Source organism: Oncorhynchus kisutch, linkage group LG6, assembly GCF_002021735.2.
Source record: "Oncorhynchus kisutch isolate 150728-3 linkage group LG6, Okis_V2, whole genome shotgun sequence".
Taxonomy (NCBI): Eukaryota; Metazoa; Chordata; class Actinopteri; order Salmoniformes; family Salmonidae; genus Oncorhynchus; species Oncorhynchus kisutch.
This window is the reverse complement of record NC_034179.2, coordinates 52553874-52567581: the sequence shown is the minus strand read 5'-3', so window position 1 is coordinate 52567581 and position 13708 is coordinate 52553874. Positions and strand designations below refer to the sequence as shown.

Below are 13708 nucleotides of genomic sequence, written 5' to 3'. Positions count from 1 at the left end.
CAACAGAGCTGCACGCCACAGCATCTAAAAGGTCACTCTAAGAATAGCACTCGCCCCCAAAAAACACACACACAAATACATAACAAATTAACCATCAGCTACGCTGTTTAAAACCATACTATGATTCATCTTAAAGAGATAGAGGGGGGAATGTGGAATATGGAAATTGAAACATGCCGAATGCGGCTGATTCTTTTTACGGTTGAGAGTATAGCTCCAACCCGGGCTCTGTTTAAACAACGGTTTTCCAATTCATCTATTCAGCTATTTGCTGCACATCCTAATCCTGTTATTTGCATATCTTAGTCCTGTGACCTCCGACCTGTACACGCTAATCATTTTATAGATAACTCATAGCGCAGTGGTATAACACATGTCTCAACCCCATTCACTTTTTTCCTACCCCAATCTTGAATCTACATTTAAATGAGCAATAGACATCCATCCAGACCCTTTACCTGTATGAGCCTTGTGTGTCACTACTCATATAAAGCAGGTAAATCCATGGCCACACTCATATAGAAGAGGTTTACCCTAGTATTCTTACAGACCAGGCGTACACTTGCATGTCCAACCTAATATTGATACAAAAAATATACAAAAAAACAGGTCAACTGCGACATGTCATCCTCAATTGTCATAAAAATAGGAGTACTCCTGCATTTCAGCCCCAATATTCATACAAATCAGGTCTACACCTGTATTTCAGCTCCAAGTTACTTACCTACAAAGTCTGCGCCTGTGCTTGAACTCAATCTACAATCTACATATCTCAGCCCCAAAAACCCATACGAACCAGGTTTACACCGGTGGCTATTCAGCAAGATCTAACATTGTGAAAAAGACACTAAAGAAACCTATTGACATTAAATATGTGGTTAGTCATTACCCAAGATCAGTGTATGGGTCTATACATGGCCAATTCCCCCTCAAATAACAAAATATGGCATTTTACAGTCAAAACCACTGATTTAAACAAATGTAAAGGCAAATGGATGATGGTACAATCATCTGTAACATCATCTTGATCAAGTATATCCGTAACCCAACATTAAAAAAAATGCAGGGTAGCCTAGTGGTTAGAGCGTTGGACTAGTAACCGAAAGGCTGCAAGTTCAAATCCCCAAGCAGTTAACCCACTGTTCCTAGGCCGTCATTGAAAATAAGAATTTGTTCTTAACTGACTTGCCTAGTTAAATAAAGGTAAAAAAAAATATATAATCTGCTATAATTAAATATACTGTATATAATAAATTAGAGCCACTGTATTTTCCCATTGGCAAAAATTATATTTTCATATCCCACAAGCATCATGGATTCAATCTATTGAACATGAAGGCCCGTATGTAAACTAGACCCTTTAAACATTGTATTTACAAAGAAAATATTTTTTAAATGTCAACAATGTATTTGTTTTTTAAGCTGTTGAATAGTGACTTGCGGTGCCAAATTAGTCTGTAAAAGTGCAGCTTTTTGATTGTGATAACCTTAATAATGCATAGTATAGGACTTATTTGTTGATAAGTACAACTTTATCTTCTCTAGAGCCTGTAAAGTACAACAAAACATGTTCTCTCACTATGGTGACCAATGGGACTAAATGGGTCAACGCAAATGCCCAGAAATGAATGCTTGTGTTTGGCAAGGGACAAACCAAATGGAAGAAAACAACAACGTCTGACACAACTTGCTCCCAAACAACTTTCTCTTCCTGCTCACCCTCCGCCCCCACCTCTCCATCATTGATCTCTGAAACAGCCTGTTTAGCAGCACTGGACCCCCGGCTTAACCCGGTGACTAAAAGGTTGAGTTTGCATTAAGGTTACCCAAGTATGGAGGCAGACACTGCAATGACTTACAGACAAATCCTCTAGTGTGTTGTCTGGTTCTCACTCTCGGACTGCTTGCCCATGTAAAGCTAGTTCCTTAGTTGTCAGCAGCAATGGACAACAGCAGGGGGCTAGATCAGGACACTGTCTGAGGAGGACGTAGGGATCCGCAGGTAGACTGGTGGCCCTGGAGGGGCCTTGATGTGATGTGACATAGTGAAGGTCTAAGTTTGTTGACATTGCCAGAGGATGAACACCAAATCAAAGCGGACACAGCCTCCTTATAAAGCAAACCTTAGTAAGAAACAAGCATCTTGTTTCTCTGTGTCCTTGTGCTCCCCCTAACTGACCTATTTTACAACCGGTATAGAACTCAAAAATCACGCTAATCAAGTGACTCTAACCTTTATGTGCTTATGGCCAAACTTAAAATAAAACTCCAGCTATGTGCACTGAATGTACAATATACCTAATGCCCTACCAGTAGTCAACATTTCCCATATCAGCACAAATGGAACGGTAGTTAAAATACAGAGTGCAAGGGCATGATCCCTCCTCTGCTACCTCCTGAATACATTTTCACCAGATGGTGTGTTCCAGAATCTTAAACAAAGGCAAACTCCACAATGGACTACACCATTACAGAACACCTATTTTGTTTATCTAACCAATATGTCAAAAGAATAGACAAATACTTTCCACTTAGTCCTCCCCCACACAGCATCTATCGCTTGAAAGTAAAATCAGTCTGATTATAGTATACTATTTCCAATCAATGTAATTACCTCTCAGTTGCATCGACAGTGAGTGACTTTCCAAGACATTGTAAAGTACCTTTTCTCTTTGTTCACTGACTTCAGAGAAAGTGTTATCCCAGGGATCCGAGGCTAGCATGTGAATATAAAAGGCAACAGCTGTCGGAGCAGCTGCGCATGGTAGATATAGAGCGCTGCTTTGTCATTTATTATTTGTTTTTAATCTACGAAAATGAGGTGTGCCAGGTTGTCACACTGCATGCAGACACTGACAGGTCTGAATGACTGTGGCTGCCCATTCAGTTTATCTCCACCATACACAGCTTGACACTTCCAACAGTTCAGGTCACATTTCACTATCTATACATGCAATAGTTGACATGATATACAGGCTACTTAAAAGAGTACCTCAAACATAACTTCCTGATAACGGCTATACGCCAAAAGGAGTTGGATCTGTTGTCATCAAAGACATTCTGTTCATCTTTCACAATACTAGTTAGGACCACGACACAGAGTTTTTTGAGAAATTAATAGGCCATCTGACATCTGTACACTCTTAGAAAAAATGGTTCCAAAAGGGTTCTTCGGCTGTCCCCATAGGAGAACCCCTTTTTCGAGCCAAAAACGGTTATTCAAAAGGTTATCCTGTGGGGACAGCAGAAGAACCCTTTTAGGTTTCTAAGAGTGTAGCCTAACAATCATATGTGTAATGAAAATGGTACTTTATGTCCCCTTTGCAGTAAATGGAAAACTAACCGGAAGTGTCTTAGAGCATAGCAACATGTGTACCTTTCGGTACAACAACAATTGCCTTCTAAATACACAGAGATGTAATCTGAAGAAAATGTAAGACCTAATTGCTCTACTAAAGCATGTCTGATACAATCACGTCTGTTTCTTTAGGCCAGGGAGATAGTCCTAAACAGATGAAATATAGATCCATTCTGCGTGATCAATATCCATTTAAGCGAAACATCTAAATAAATGGAGTATCTTTTTTTAAGATCTTTCTTAATTTGCATTCCCTCCCCCCAGAAGCCAAAAAGACTCTTGCCATGTTTCATGATAATTGTAACAGATTGTGTTTCCTCTGGTTATCACTTCTTCTTCTGTAGCTGCCATTTAGGGGAAATAACTGCTAAAATGGCATTATATCTTCATGACTGTCACTATTTAGGTTTGGCCTTTTAGAGGAAACTTGTCAGCCATTTTGTGTGGGCCAAAGGTAAAGCTCCCTGTCAGGCTGTACACCAAAGAATATCACAGTGACTACCCAACCAATCCACGCATTTCTATACAAGCCTCTTAACACACCGCCACATATATCAAGCATTCAACAACTAAAAACAGCATCTGATAAACTTTAGCTGCTGAGGAGCCATTTTCCTCAGGTTAATTCATTTCCTGCTTTGTTTCTAGCGGAATGCGCCAACAGACAATGTGTGCATGCAAAATGTCCTGTGTGGCTTAGTAGGTAGAGCGTGGCACTTGCAAAGCCAACGTCGTGGGTTTGATTCCCATGGGGGATCAATACAAACAGAATACGAATATATATGCACTCACTGCTGTGAGTCGCTCTGGATAAGATTGTCTCCTAAAATAATGCGTATGCTTTCCTCTGTTACTAGGCAGAGAGTATTTTAATTCACCAGGGTGCACATATCATGCACGCTGCATGTGCCAGAAAGGGGGGCTCCTTGAGTAAACCACAGCACATTCAGAACAGGGAAGCTCAGAGAGACAGAGTGAAAGAGATAGAGAAAAAGAACGAGACCATTACCTGACACGGTCCTGACGATCTCGGAGGTGTTCCTCAGGCCAACAAAGGAGAACTGGTAGAGCCTCCAGGAGCGGATGTCTCCCACCTCCACGGAGCTCCTCTTCCACTTGTACACTATCTCCTCTCTGGGGTAACCATCTGAACGGGGGGGGGGGGGGGGGTTGACCGTTAGCTCTGGACATTACTACCTGGTGGTCTATGACTGAATTCATCCCATATTAAAATGTGTTACACTATGTACTTCTGTAGCACTCCAATGGTTATTAGTTTTAAGGCCACTGTAATGTAAAGTGGACAATGAATATTCAGTAACATCATACGGTGCAATCCTAAATAGTGACTGGACACTAATAGCGACTGACCTCGATTCAAGTCTTTGTTGATTTCTGTCCAGAGAAGATAACAACAATGCATAGGGCTACATCATGCTAAATGGGGTATTTTAATGCACCTCAAACCTTCCCAAGCGCAAGCTGTAGTGGGTTTTTAAATGCTTAAACACATAGTTTTGAAGGTTGTTGTCTTTATCTGCTGTCCTCATTAAGGCCATTCTATCCTTCCAAAGATGCTTCCATGGCTATGCTTTCAGGATACATTACAAAATGGTATGGTTGCAGTCAATGAGGCACTCTTTCTCAGTGCGTGCTGAAAAAAATATATGCTGCATCGTGTGCTGCAACTGAGGGGAGCTAATGCACTTCAAACTGATTTCAGCCATTGGAATCATCCGTGGCTTTTATCAATTTTAAATGTGTTTCTCTCTTCTGTTTTTAGGGCTTCAACTCTCATTTCTCTTTCTTGTTGCCCTGGAGGTATTTAGGAACCTCTCTCTCTCTCTCTCTCTCTCTCTCCCAAGACCGTCCCATGGTGCATCTGTAGCTCACTTACAGGCACATTACCACAAACCCCATCCCCACCAGCTCCTCATGAGGAACACTGATTTCTCTGGCTGTGGTCTCTCTCACCAACCCTGCCTGCCTGGCTACTGTATAGCGGTGTAAAGTACTTAAGTAAAAATACTTTAAAGTACTACTTAATTAAGCAGTTTTTTTGAGTATCTGTACTTTACCATTCATATTTTTGTCAACTTTTACTTTTACTTCACTACATTCCTAAAGAAAATGATGTACTTTTTACTCCATACATTTTCCCTGACACCCAAAAGTACTCGTTACATTTTGAATGCTTAGCAGCACAGGGAAATGTTCTAATTCACAGACTTATCAAGAGAACATCCCTGGTCATCCCCACTGCCTCTGATCTGGCAGACTCACTAAAGACAAATGCTTCATTTGCAAATGATGTCCGAGTGTTGGAGTGTGCACTTGGCTATACATGAATTGTAAAAAACAAGAAAATTGTGTCGTCTGGTTGACTTGATATAAGGAATAAGAAATGATTTATACTTTTACTTTTGATACGTAAGTATATTTAAAACCAAATACTTTGACACTTTTACTCAAGCAGTTTTTTACTGGGTGACTTTTACTTGAGTCATTTTCTATTAAGGTATCTTTACTTTTACTCAAGTACAACAATTGGATAATTTTTCCACCACTGCTACTGTACTGGATCTAAACTTCTACGGTTTGGAGGTCAATGTAAAAAACTTATCGCTTCTCCCTTCTCAAAATGTACTGCTGTCTCTTTCCTTTCCCCCTATCTCACAATAGTAAAAAGGGGGGAAAAAACATGGGAGCATTATGTCCACTGTGCTGATGTCTTCATCAGCATGGCATGGTGCTAGTTCTTGGCTGCCACTGCTCTTGCAGTTGGAAGCGGGCATGTGGACGCCATGCAGAGAGATATATAGAGTGTGTGTGAGCAAGAGAGAGAGTGAGCGAGACGGTGGGGTAGTGGAGAGCATATGGCCAGACTCACAGCTTGAAAACTCCAGGGGACAGGAGTGCTCATCCATTGGAAAGTTGTTCAGTTTAAGCTGGCACTCGGCATCAATAGTCAACCTGCAAACAGAAAGACACACCACTTACTGTGCTGGTTGGGGTTGTCAACAAAGCATCTAACATACCTCTGTTTTGTTACAAATCCTGTCTGATTTCTACCATTCAGTGGACTTGAAAGTCAGACTCATTAAACCTTCTAAATGACAAAATGGGCAATAATGACATTACTCATCCATCCACTTTTGTCATGTATCATTCTATTCAGCATTAGGACGATACAATTAGCCATTGGTGAGGTTGGAGTTCCCTAACGAATTAATGAACTGTGGTTGCATTCTGGGAGAACATCAATCACAGATGGGTTGAGGAGTACAGTCCAGCATAATTCCTCCACTAATTAGACAGTATGAGAGAGAGAGTTATCTAGCTAGATAGTAGATACTGTTCATCCTAGACCACTGCATTCTCTAGACTAGACCACATCAGTACTGCCAGGCTGAAGTACTGCCAGGCCCCTTAACCGGGGGCACCAAATTAGGATAATTAACGTGGTGCAAAGCTCAACCAGTGCCGATAGAGAACTACCGCCTGTCAGATACAGTCAACTGGAAACAGTCTCTGTTCCCTCATTTGTGTCAGGGTCATCCATCGGTGATTCTTCATTGGAAATCTCACCGCAGTGTGTAGAGTATCCGTCCATCGTTCCAGATCCGAAGCATGCGATTGGGTGTGGTGATCCAGTGGGCGTCGGCCTTCTTGGAGTTGCGAAAGAAGGTGTCGGGGATCCAGATCTTGCCCACCATGTTGCTGTTGAGACGCAGGACCTTCATGGTACTGTTGAACTTCAATCTCCGGTCATACCACGTCTGGGCAAAAAAGATGTCGATGGTGTACTCCTGCGGAGAAAAAAAAACAACACAGGCTCGATTCAATCAAACCGGCATTGCGGTATTACACAGTAGCTATTTCTCCTAAGGCCAAATGAGATCAGAGAATGTTTTTGCTACTGTAACAACCTGCTAGTACTACAATGTAGACAACCCTCACAGGTAGATGTATCCCATTTCAGAATAAGAACTACGTGCACAGGCAGAAGTTCATAAACTATTGGGCTTTGTGCCAAAAGACACAAAGCCCATCACTATGGCAGTTTTGAATGAATTCCATCCACAGTCATCCTTTATATACATGTTAAAGTCTGTGTTGAAATAAAAACATTACCATTGAGCACCCTGGGATCCTTAACTAGATCCGAGTGCCCTGAGACCCTGAACAGGAACGAGAGTCATCCAGAACTGTTACTACAAATCACTCTCCAGGTTCCACCAAAACCGTTTATTCTGAGGGCAGTTTTACAACGACATTGAAGCGTAATGCTGCCTGCCATATGTTGGAAGAGCACTTTCTCTAAGAAAAATGGCTTCCTTTCAGGCCATGAATCCTTTGTCCTGATGAAATAGTGGTGCTGAACTGGACCATCTCAACCTGAAATTGAAATGTTTAACGGGGCAAAGAATGGCTTCCCTGGAGCGGCAGGTAGCTTAGCGAGCCAGTAACTGGAGGCTTGCCAGTTCGAATTCTGAGTCTGACAGGAGAAAATCTGTTGGGAAGTGAGCTGGCAACCAGAGGGTATCAAATCCTAGAAGTCATTGCCTGCTTTTGTGCCCTTGAGTAAGGTGCCTAACCCCCCACAAGTGGCAGCCCACTGGATCTCTCCAAAACCTGTGTGTGTCTTTCGGAGGGGTTGGTTTAAAAGTGAAAGTCACATTTCGGTTGGATCTTGTGTGCAATTGACAAATACATTGATCTTAACTTTCCATTGTAAAGCAGTAACATTATCTAGCCTCATAACCTCCCTGAAAAGTGTTTTCTGCAGTGATCACTGTCTCACATTCAACAGGGCTGGGATATACAGGTAACTTCCTCCGCTTCTCACAACTCCTCCAGTCCTTCTCTCTCCTCCTCCCCTCATTCTCATCCTCCTGGCTTGGGGCCACCACAAGCTGCCAGGACAGCATCAATGCGCCCTGGCATAGATTCTACACGTGTCTGGAAATCTATTGGAGGGATGCGACACCATTCTTCAATGAGAAATTCCATAATTTTATGTTTTGTTGATGGTTGTGGAAAAATCTGTCTCAGATGCACCCCGGAATCTCAATTGGTTTGAGATCTGGTGACCGAGACACACACACACACACACACACACTCACACACACACACACACACACACACACACACACACACACACACCCTTGAACACCCCTATGCTCCTTTGAGACCCCTCTTTCAAAGTCACTGAGAACTCTTCATGATCCTAAGCATGATGGGATGTTAATTGCCTAATTAACTCAGGAACCATACCTGTGTGGAAGCACCTGCTTTCAATATACATCGAATCCCTCATTTACACAAGTGTTTCCTTTATTTTGTCAGTGACATCCATACAGTGCCTTCAGAAAGTATTCATACCCCTTGACTTATTCAACATTTTGTTATGATACAGCCTGAATTCAAAATGGATTTAACATATTTCTGCTCTCACCCATCTACACACAAAATCCCATAATATCCCATACATTTTGCAAATTTAACATATCTATAGAAATATCTAATGTGCACAGGAACAGTCAAAAGTTTAGACACACCTACTCATTCAAGGGTTTTTCTTTATTTTTTACATTGTAGACAAATAGTGAAGACATCAAAACTATGAAATAACACATATGGAATCATGTAGTAAGCAAAAGTGTTAAACAAATAAAAATCTATTTTATAATTGATATTCTTCAAAGTAGCCACCCTTTGTCTTGATGACAGGTTTGCACACACGTGGCATTCTCTCAAGCAGCTTCAAGAGGAATGCTTTTCCAACAGTCTTGAAGAAGTTCCTACATATGCTGAGCACCTGTTGGCAAATTTTCCTTCACTCTGCGATCCAACTCATCCCAAATCATCTCAAATGGGTTGAGGTCGGGTCATTGTGGAGGCCAGGTCATCTGGACCAGGTAGCCCTTACACAGCCTGGAGGTGTGTTTTTTGTCATTGTCCTATTGAAAAATAAATTATAGTCCCTCTAAGTGCAAACCAGATGTGTTGGCGTATCGCTGCAGAATGTTGTGGTAGCCATGCTGGTTAAGTGTGCCTCGAATTCTAAATAAATCAGAGTGTCACCAGAAAAGCACCCCCACACATCACACCTCATCCATGCTTTATGGTGTGAACCACACATGCTGAGATCATCTGTTCACCTACTCTGCGTCTCACAAAGACACGGCAGCTAGAACCAAAAATCTCTAATTTGTACTCATCAGACAAAAGGACAGATTTCCACCGGCCGAATGTCCATTGCTTGTATTTCTTGGCCTAAACAAGTCTATTCTTCTTTTTGGTGACCTTAAGTAGTGGTTTCTTTTGAGCTGCAAACTGAGGTGCAGTTAACTCGAATGAACTTATCCTCTGCAGCAGGGTCTGGGTATTCCTTTCCTGTGGTGGTCCTCATGAGAGCCAGCTACATCATAGCACTTGATGGTTTTTGCAAGTGCACTTGAAGAAAATGTAAAAGTTCTTGAAAGGTTCTGTATTGACTGACCTTCTTGTCTTAAAGTAATGATGGACTGTCATTTCTCTTTGCTTATTTGAGCTGTTCTTGCCATAATCTGGACTTGGTCTTTTACCAAATAAGGCTATCTTTTGTATACCACCCCTACCTTGTCACAACACTACTGATTGGCTCAAACGCATTAAGAAGGAAAGAAATTCCACAAATTAACTTAACAAGGCACGCCTGTTAATTGAAATGCTTTCTAGGTGAGTACCTCATGAAGCTAGTTGAGAGAATGCCAAGAGTGTGCAAAGCTGTCATCAAGGCAGAGGGTGGCTTCTTTGAAGAATCTCAAATATAAAATATATTTTGATTTGTTTAACACCTTTTTTCGTTACTGCTGGATTCCATATGTGTTATTTCGTAGTTTGATGTCTTCACTATTATTCTACAATGTAGAACATAGTAAAAATAAAGAAAACGCTGTATTAAGTAGGTGTGTCCAAACTTTTGACTGGTACCATAAGTATTCACACCCCCGTGTCAATACTTTTTTAGAAGCACCTTTGGCAACAATTGCAGCTGTGTTTCTTTCTGGGTAAGTCTCTAAGAGCTTTCCACACCTGGATTTTGAAACATTTGCCCGTTATTCTTTTCAAAATTCTTCAAGCAATGTCATATTGGTTGTTGATCATTGCTAGACAACCAATATCAGGCAGATTTAACTCGGCCACTCAGGAACATTCACTGTCTTCTGAGTAAGAAACTCCAGTGTTTTAGATTGTTGTCCTGCTGAAAGGTGAATTCATCTCCCAGTGTCTGGTGGAAAGTAGACTGTACCAGTTTTCCTCTAGGAATCTTTTTGCCTGTGCTTAGCTCCATTCAATTGATTTTGTTTACCCTGGAATACACCCCAGTCCTTAACAATTATAAGCATACCCATAACATGATGCAGCCACAACTATACTTGAAAATATGGAGTGGTTGTAAAGACTTCCGCCGAAGTTGGCTCCCCTGCCTGTTCGGGCGGTGCTCGGCGGTCGTCTTCACCGTCCTGCTAGCCGCTACCGATCCCTTTTTCGTTTGTCTATGTTGATTGCTTGTGTCAGCACAGGTCTCATGTATAGCTTCACGGTCGTTATTTTGTTTATTGTTTTTATATAGTGTGTTTCAGTGTTCAGTGTTTTCTTTATTAAAATTCATGATGAACGCATACCACGCCGCATTTTGGTCCTCCGATCCTTCTCGCCTCTCCTCTTCAGATGAAGAGGAGGACGTCCGTGACAGTGGTACTCAGTAATGTATTGTATTGGATGTGCCCCAAACATAACACGTTTTTATTCAGGTCTAAAAGTTAATTGCTTTGCCACATTTTTTGTAGTATTACTTTAGTGCCTTGTTGCAAACAGGATGCATGCATGTTTTTGAACATTTTTTATTCTGTACAGGCTTCCATCTTTTCACTCTGTAATTTAGGTTAGTATTGTGGAGTTACTACAATGTTGTTGATCCATCTTCAATTTTCTCCTAGCACAGCCATTAAACTCTAACTGTTTTAAAGTCACCTTTGGCCTCATGGTCAAGTCCCTCAGAGGGTATCTTCCTCTCCGGCAACTGGGTTAGGAAAGATGACTGTATCTTTGTAGTGACTGGGTGTACTGATACACAATCCAAAGTGTAATTTATAACTTCCCCATGCTCAAAGGGATATTCAATGTCTGCTTTTTTAACCCATCTACCAACAGGAGCCCTTCTTTGAGAGGCATTGGAAAACTTCCCTGGTCTTTGTGGTTGAATCTGTGTTTGAAGGGAAGTTTTCCAATGCCTCTCAAAGAAGGGCTCCTGTTGGTAGATGGGTTAAAAAAGCAGACATTGAATATCCCTTTGAGCATGGGGAAGTTATAAATTACACTTTGGATTGTGTATCAGTACACCCAGTCACTACAAAGATACAGTCATCTTTCCTAACCCAACTGGGTTCTCTCAGAAAGAGAGAGAGAGGAGATAAAGGCAGAAAAAGAGGGAACGCGAAAGAGAGAATATAGAGATGGGCAGAGAGGGGGTATCTTATTTGATTAATATTTGACAGTTTTATTTTTTTCATTATGTTTTATGGAACGGTAGAGCCCTGAGGTTCAAAAGTGATGTGTGGGTAGAGAAAAATCTGGGGACTTGTGTGTGTGTGTGAGAGGGCAAAGAGGCATTACATTTTCTACAAAGCTTAGCCCAACAATAAAGCCCAAATCCACACCAAAGAGTCATAAACGAGATAAAAAGCAACTCTGTTACCCAGAACACACGTATGCCGATTCAATAGGCTATATAAAAAATATATAAATCAACAGACAGCCCAAAGCCAATGACATGGCTCTCATGCCTTTTCATTTGGGCCTTGCCAAGAGGGAGCTCAAATTTGCTCCCTTTCCCACCTCTGTCTCTCAACACAGTAGTGGGGTCCATCCCATTCCACCCCAGCCTGATCTATGTCTCAGAGCTAATGGTCTTTCACAGTCTAAAAAACAAGTATAATCAAACAGTCAGGATATCGAGGCCTACTGTACATGAAGCCTCAGAAATCAATCCAGTCCATCCTGCATTGCTGATCCTGTACATCAGTATAACATTTACATCACATACTTTGTAGCATTTCTTTTTTTTAAGAATAAGCTACTTTATTTAGCAAAGAAGCATTCTATACACAACAATTGTTGTTGTAAAATATACGTCAATATATAAATACGTGTTCATAAATAATACTCTACATTTGGAATGAAAACATAGACTATATATACAAAAGTATGTGGACCCCTTTCAAATTCAGATATTTCATCCACACCCATTGCTGACAGGTGTATAACTTCGAGCAGACAGCAATGCAATCTCCATCGACAAACATTGGCAGTAGACGATTCTGTGGTTCCAAATTTGTGGCAACCGTTTGGGGAAGGCCCTTTCCTGTCTCAGCATGACAATGCCCCCGTGAACAAAGCAAGCTCCATAGAAAAAGGGTTTGTCGAGATTGGTGTGGAAGAACTTGACTGGCCGGCACAGAGCCCTGACCTCAAACTCATCGAACACCTTTGGGATGAATTGGAACGCCGACTGCGAGCCAGGCCTAATCGCCCAACATCACTGCCCGACTTCACTAATGCTCTTGTGGCTGATTGGAAGCAAGTCCCTGCAGAAATGTGCCAACATCTATTGGAAAGTCTGCCCAGTAGAGTAGCGGCTGTTATAGCAGCAAATGGGGGACCAAAACCGTATTAATGCCCATGATTTTGGAAAGAGATGTTTGACAAACAAGTGTCCACATACTTTTGGTAATGTGGTGTATTATGCATAACCTCTACGTTACCTGTTCGGCTGACATGTTTCTTTCTTGATAATATTTGTTTTAACTACTGATAGTTATTAGGTCGAATACTGTAGGCTGTCTGTCTCGTAAAGGGAAAACACACCGCTTCTGGTGCTGCTTGCTGGCTGTCAATCAAATGGCAAGGGGCTTGCCCAGATTCCGTATGACACTTATGTTGGAAAAACGTCTGCCTACAGCTTAAAAAATATGTCCGTCTCATATCAAACAAGGGATTCCGTGGCTAAGGTAAAACAGTAATTAAATGAATTTATTATTCATGTACATGAACGACACATTGACACATTAAACCCAAAACTAGATGTATAACCTGGAAGCAGTCTTTATTGTCGCGGGAGATTTTAACCAAGCAAATTTAAAACAAATGTTTCCAACGTATCACCAACTGTATCCTGCCCTTTGAGAGGAAACAATGTGCTGGACCATGTGTACGCACACATGCGTGATGTTTACAAAGCCATCCCCCGCCCCCACTTTGGCCAATCAGGTCACGTCTCTCTGTTCCTATTCCCCGCCTACA

At 41.5% G+C, this 13708-nt stretch overlaps 1 protein-coding gene across 3 annotated transcripts in view; it reads right to left on the bottom strand.

Annotated features, from left to right (window-relative positions):
- The window catches only part of gabrg2 (gamma-aminobutyric acid type A receptor subunit gamma2), a 66596-nt gene that overhangs the window by 37429 nt on the left and 15459 nt on the right, over window positions 1–13708 (bottom strand). For all 3 annotated transcript variants that reach the window (XM_031826929.1, XM_020485901.2, XM_031826930.1), the window contains exons 4-6: window positions 6947–7167; window positions 6249–6331; window positions 4368–4505 (exon numbers count right to left, since the gene is read on the bottom strand). In XM_031826929.1, coding sequence (XP_031682789.1) covers window positions 4368–4505; window positions 6249–6331; window positions 6947–7167 — 442 coding nt within the window. The remainder of the gene's footprint in view (window positions 1–4367; window positions 4506–6248; window positions 6332–6946; window positions 7168–13708) is intronic.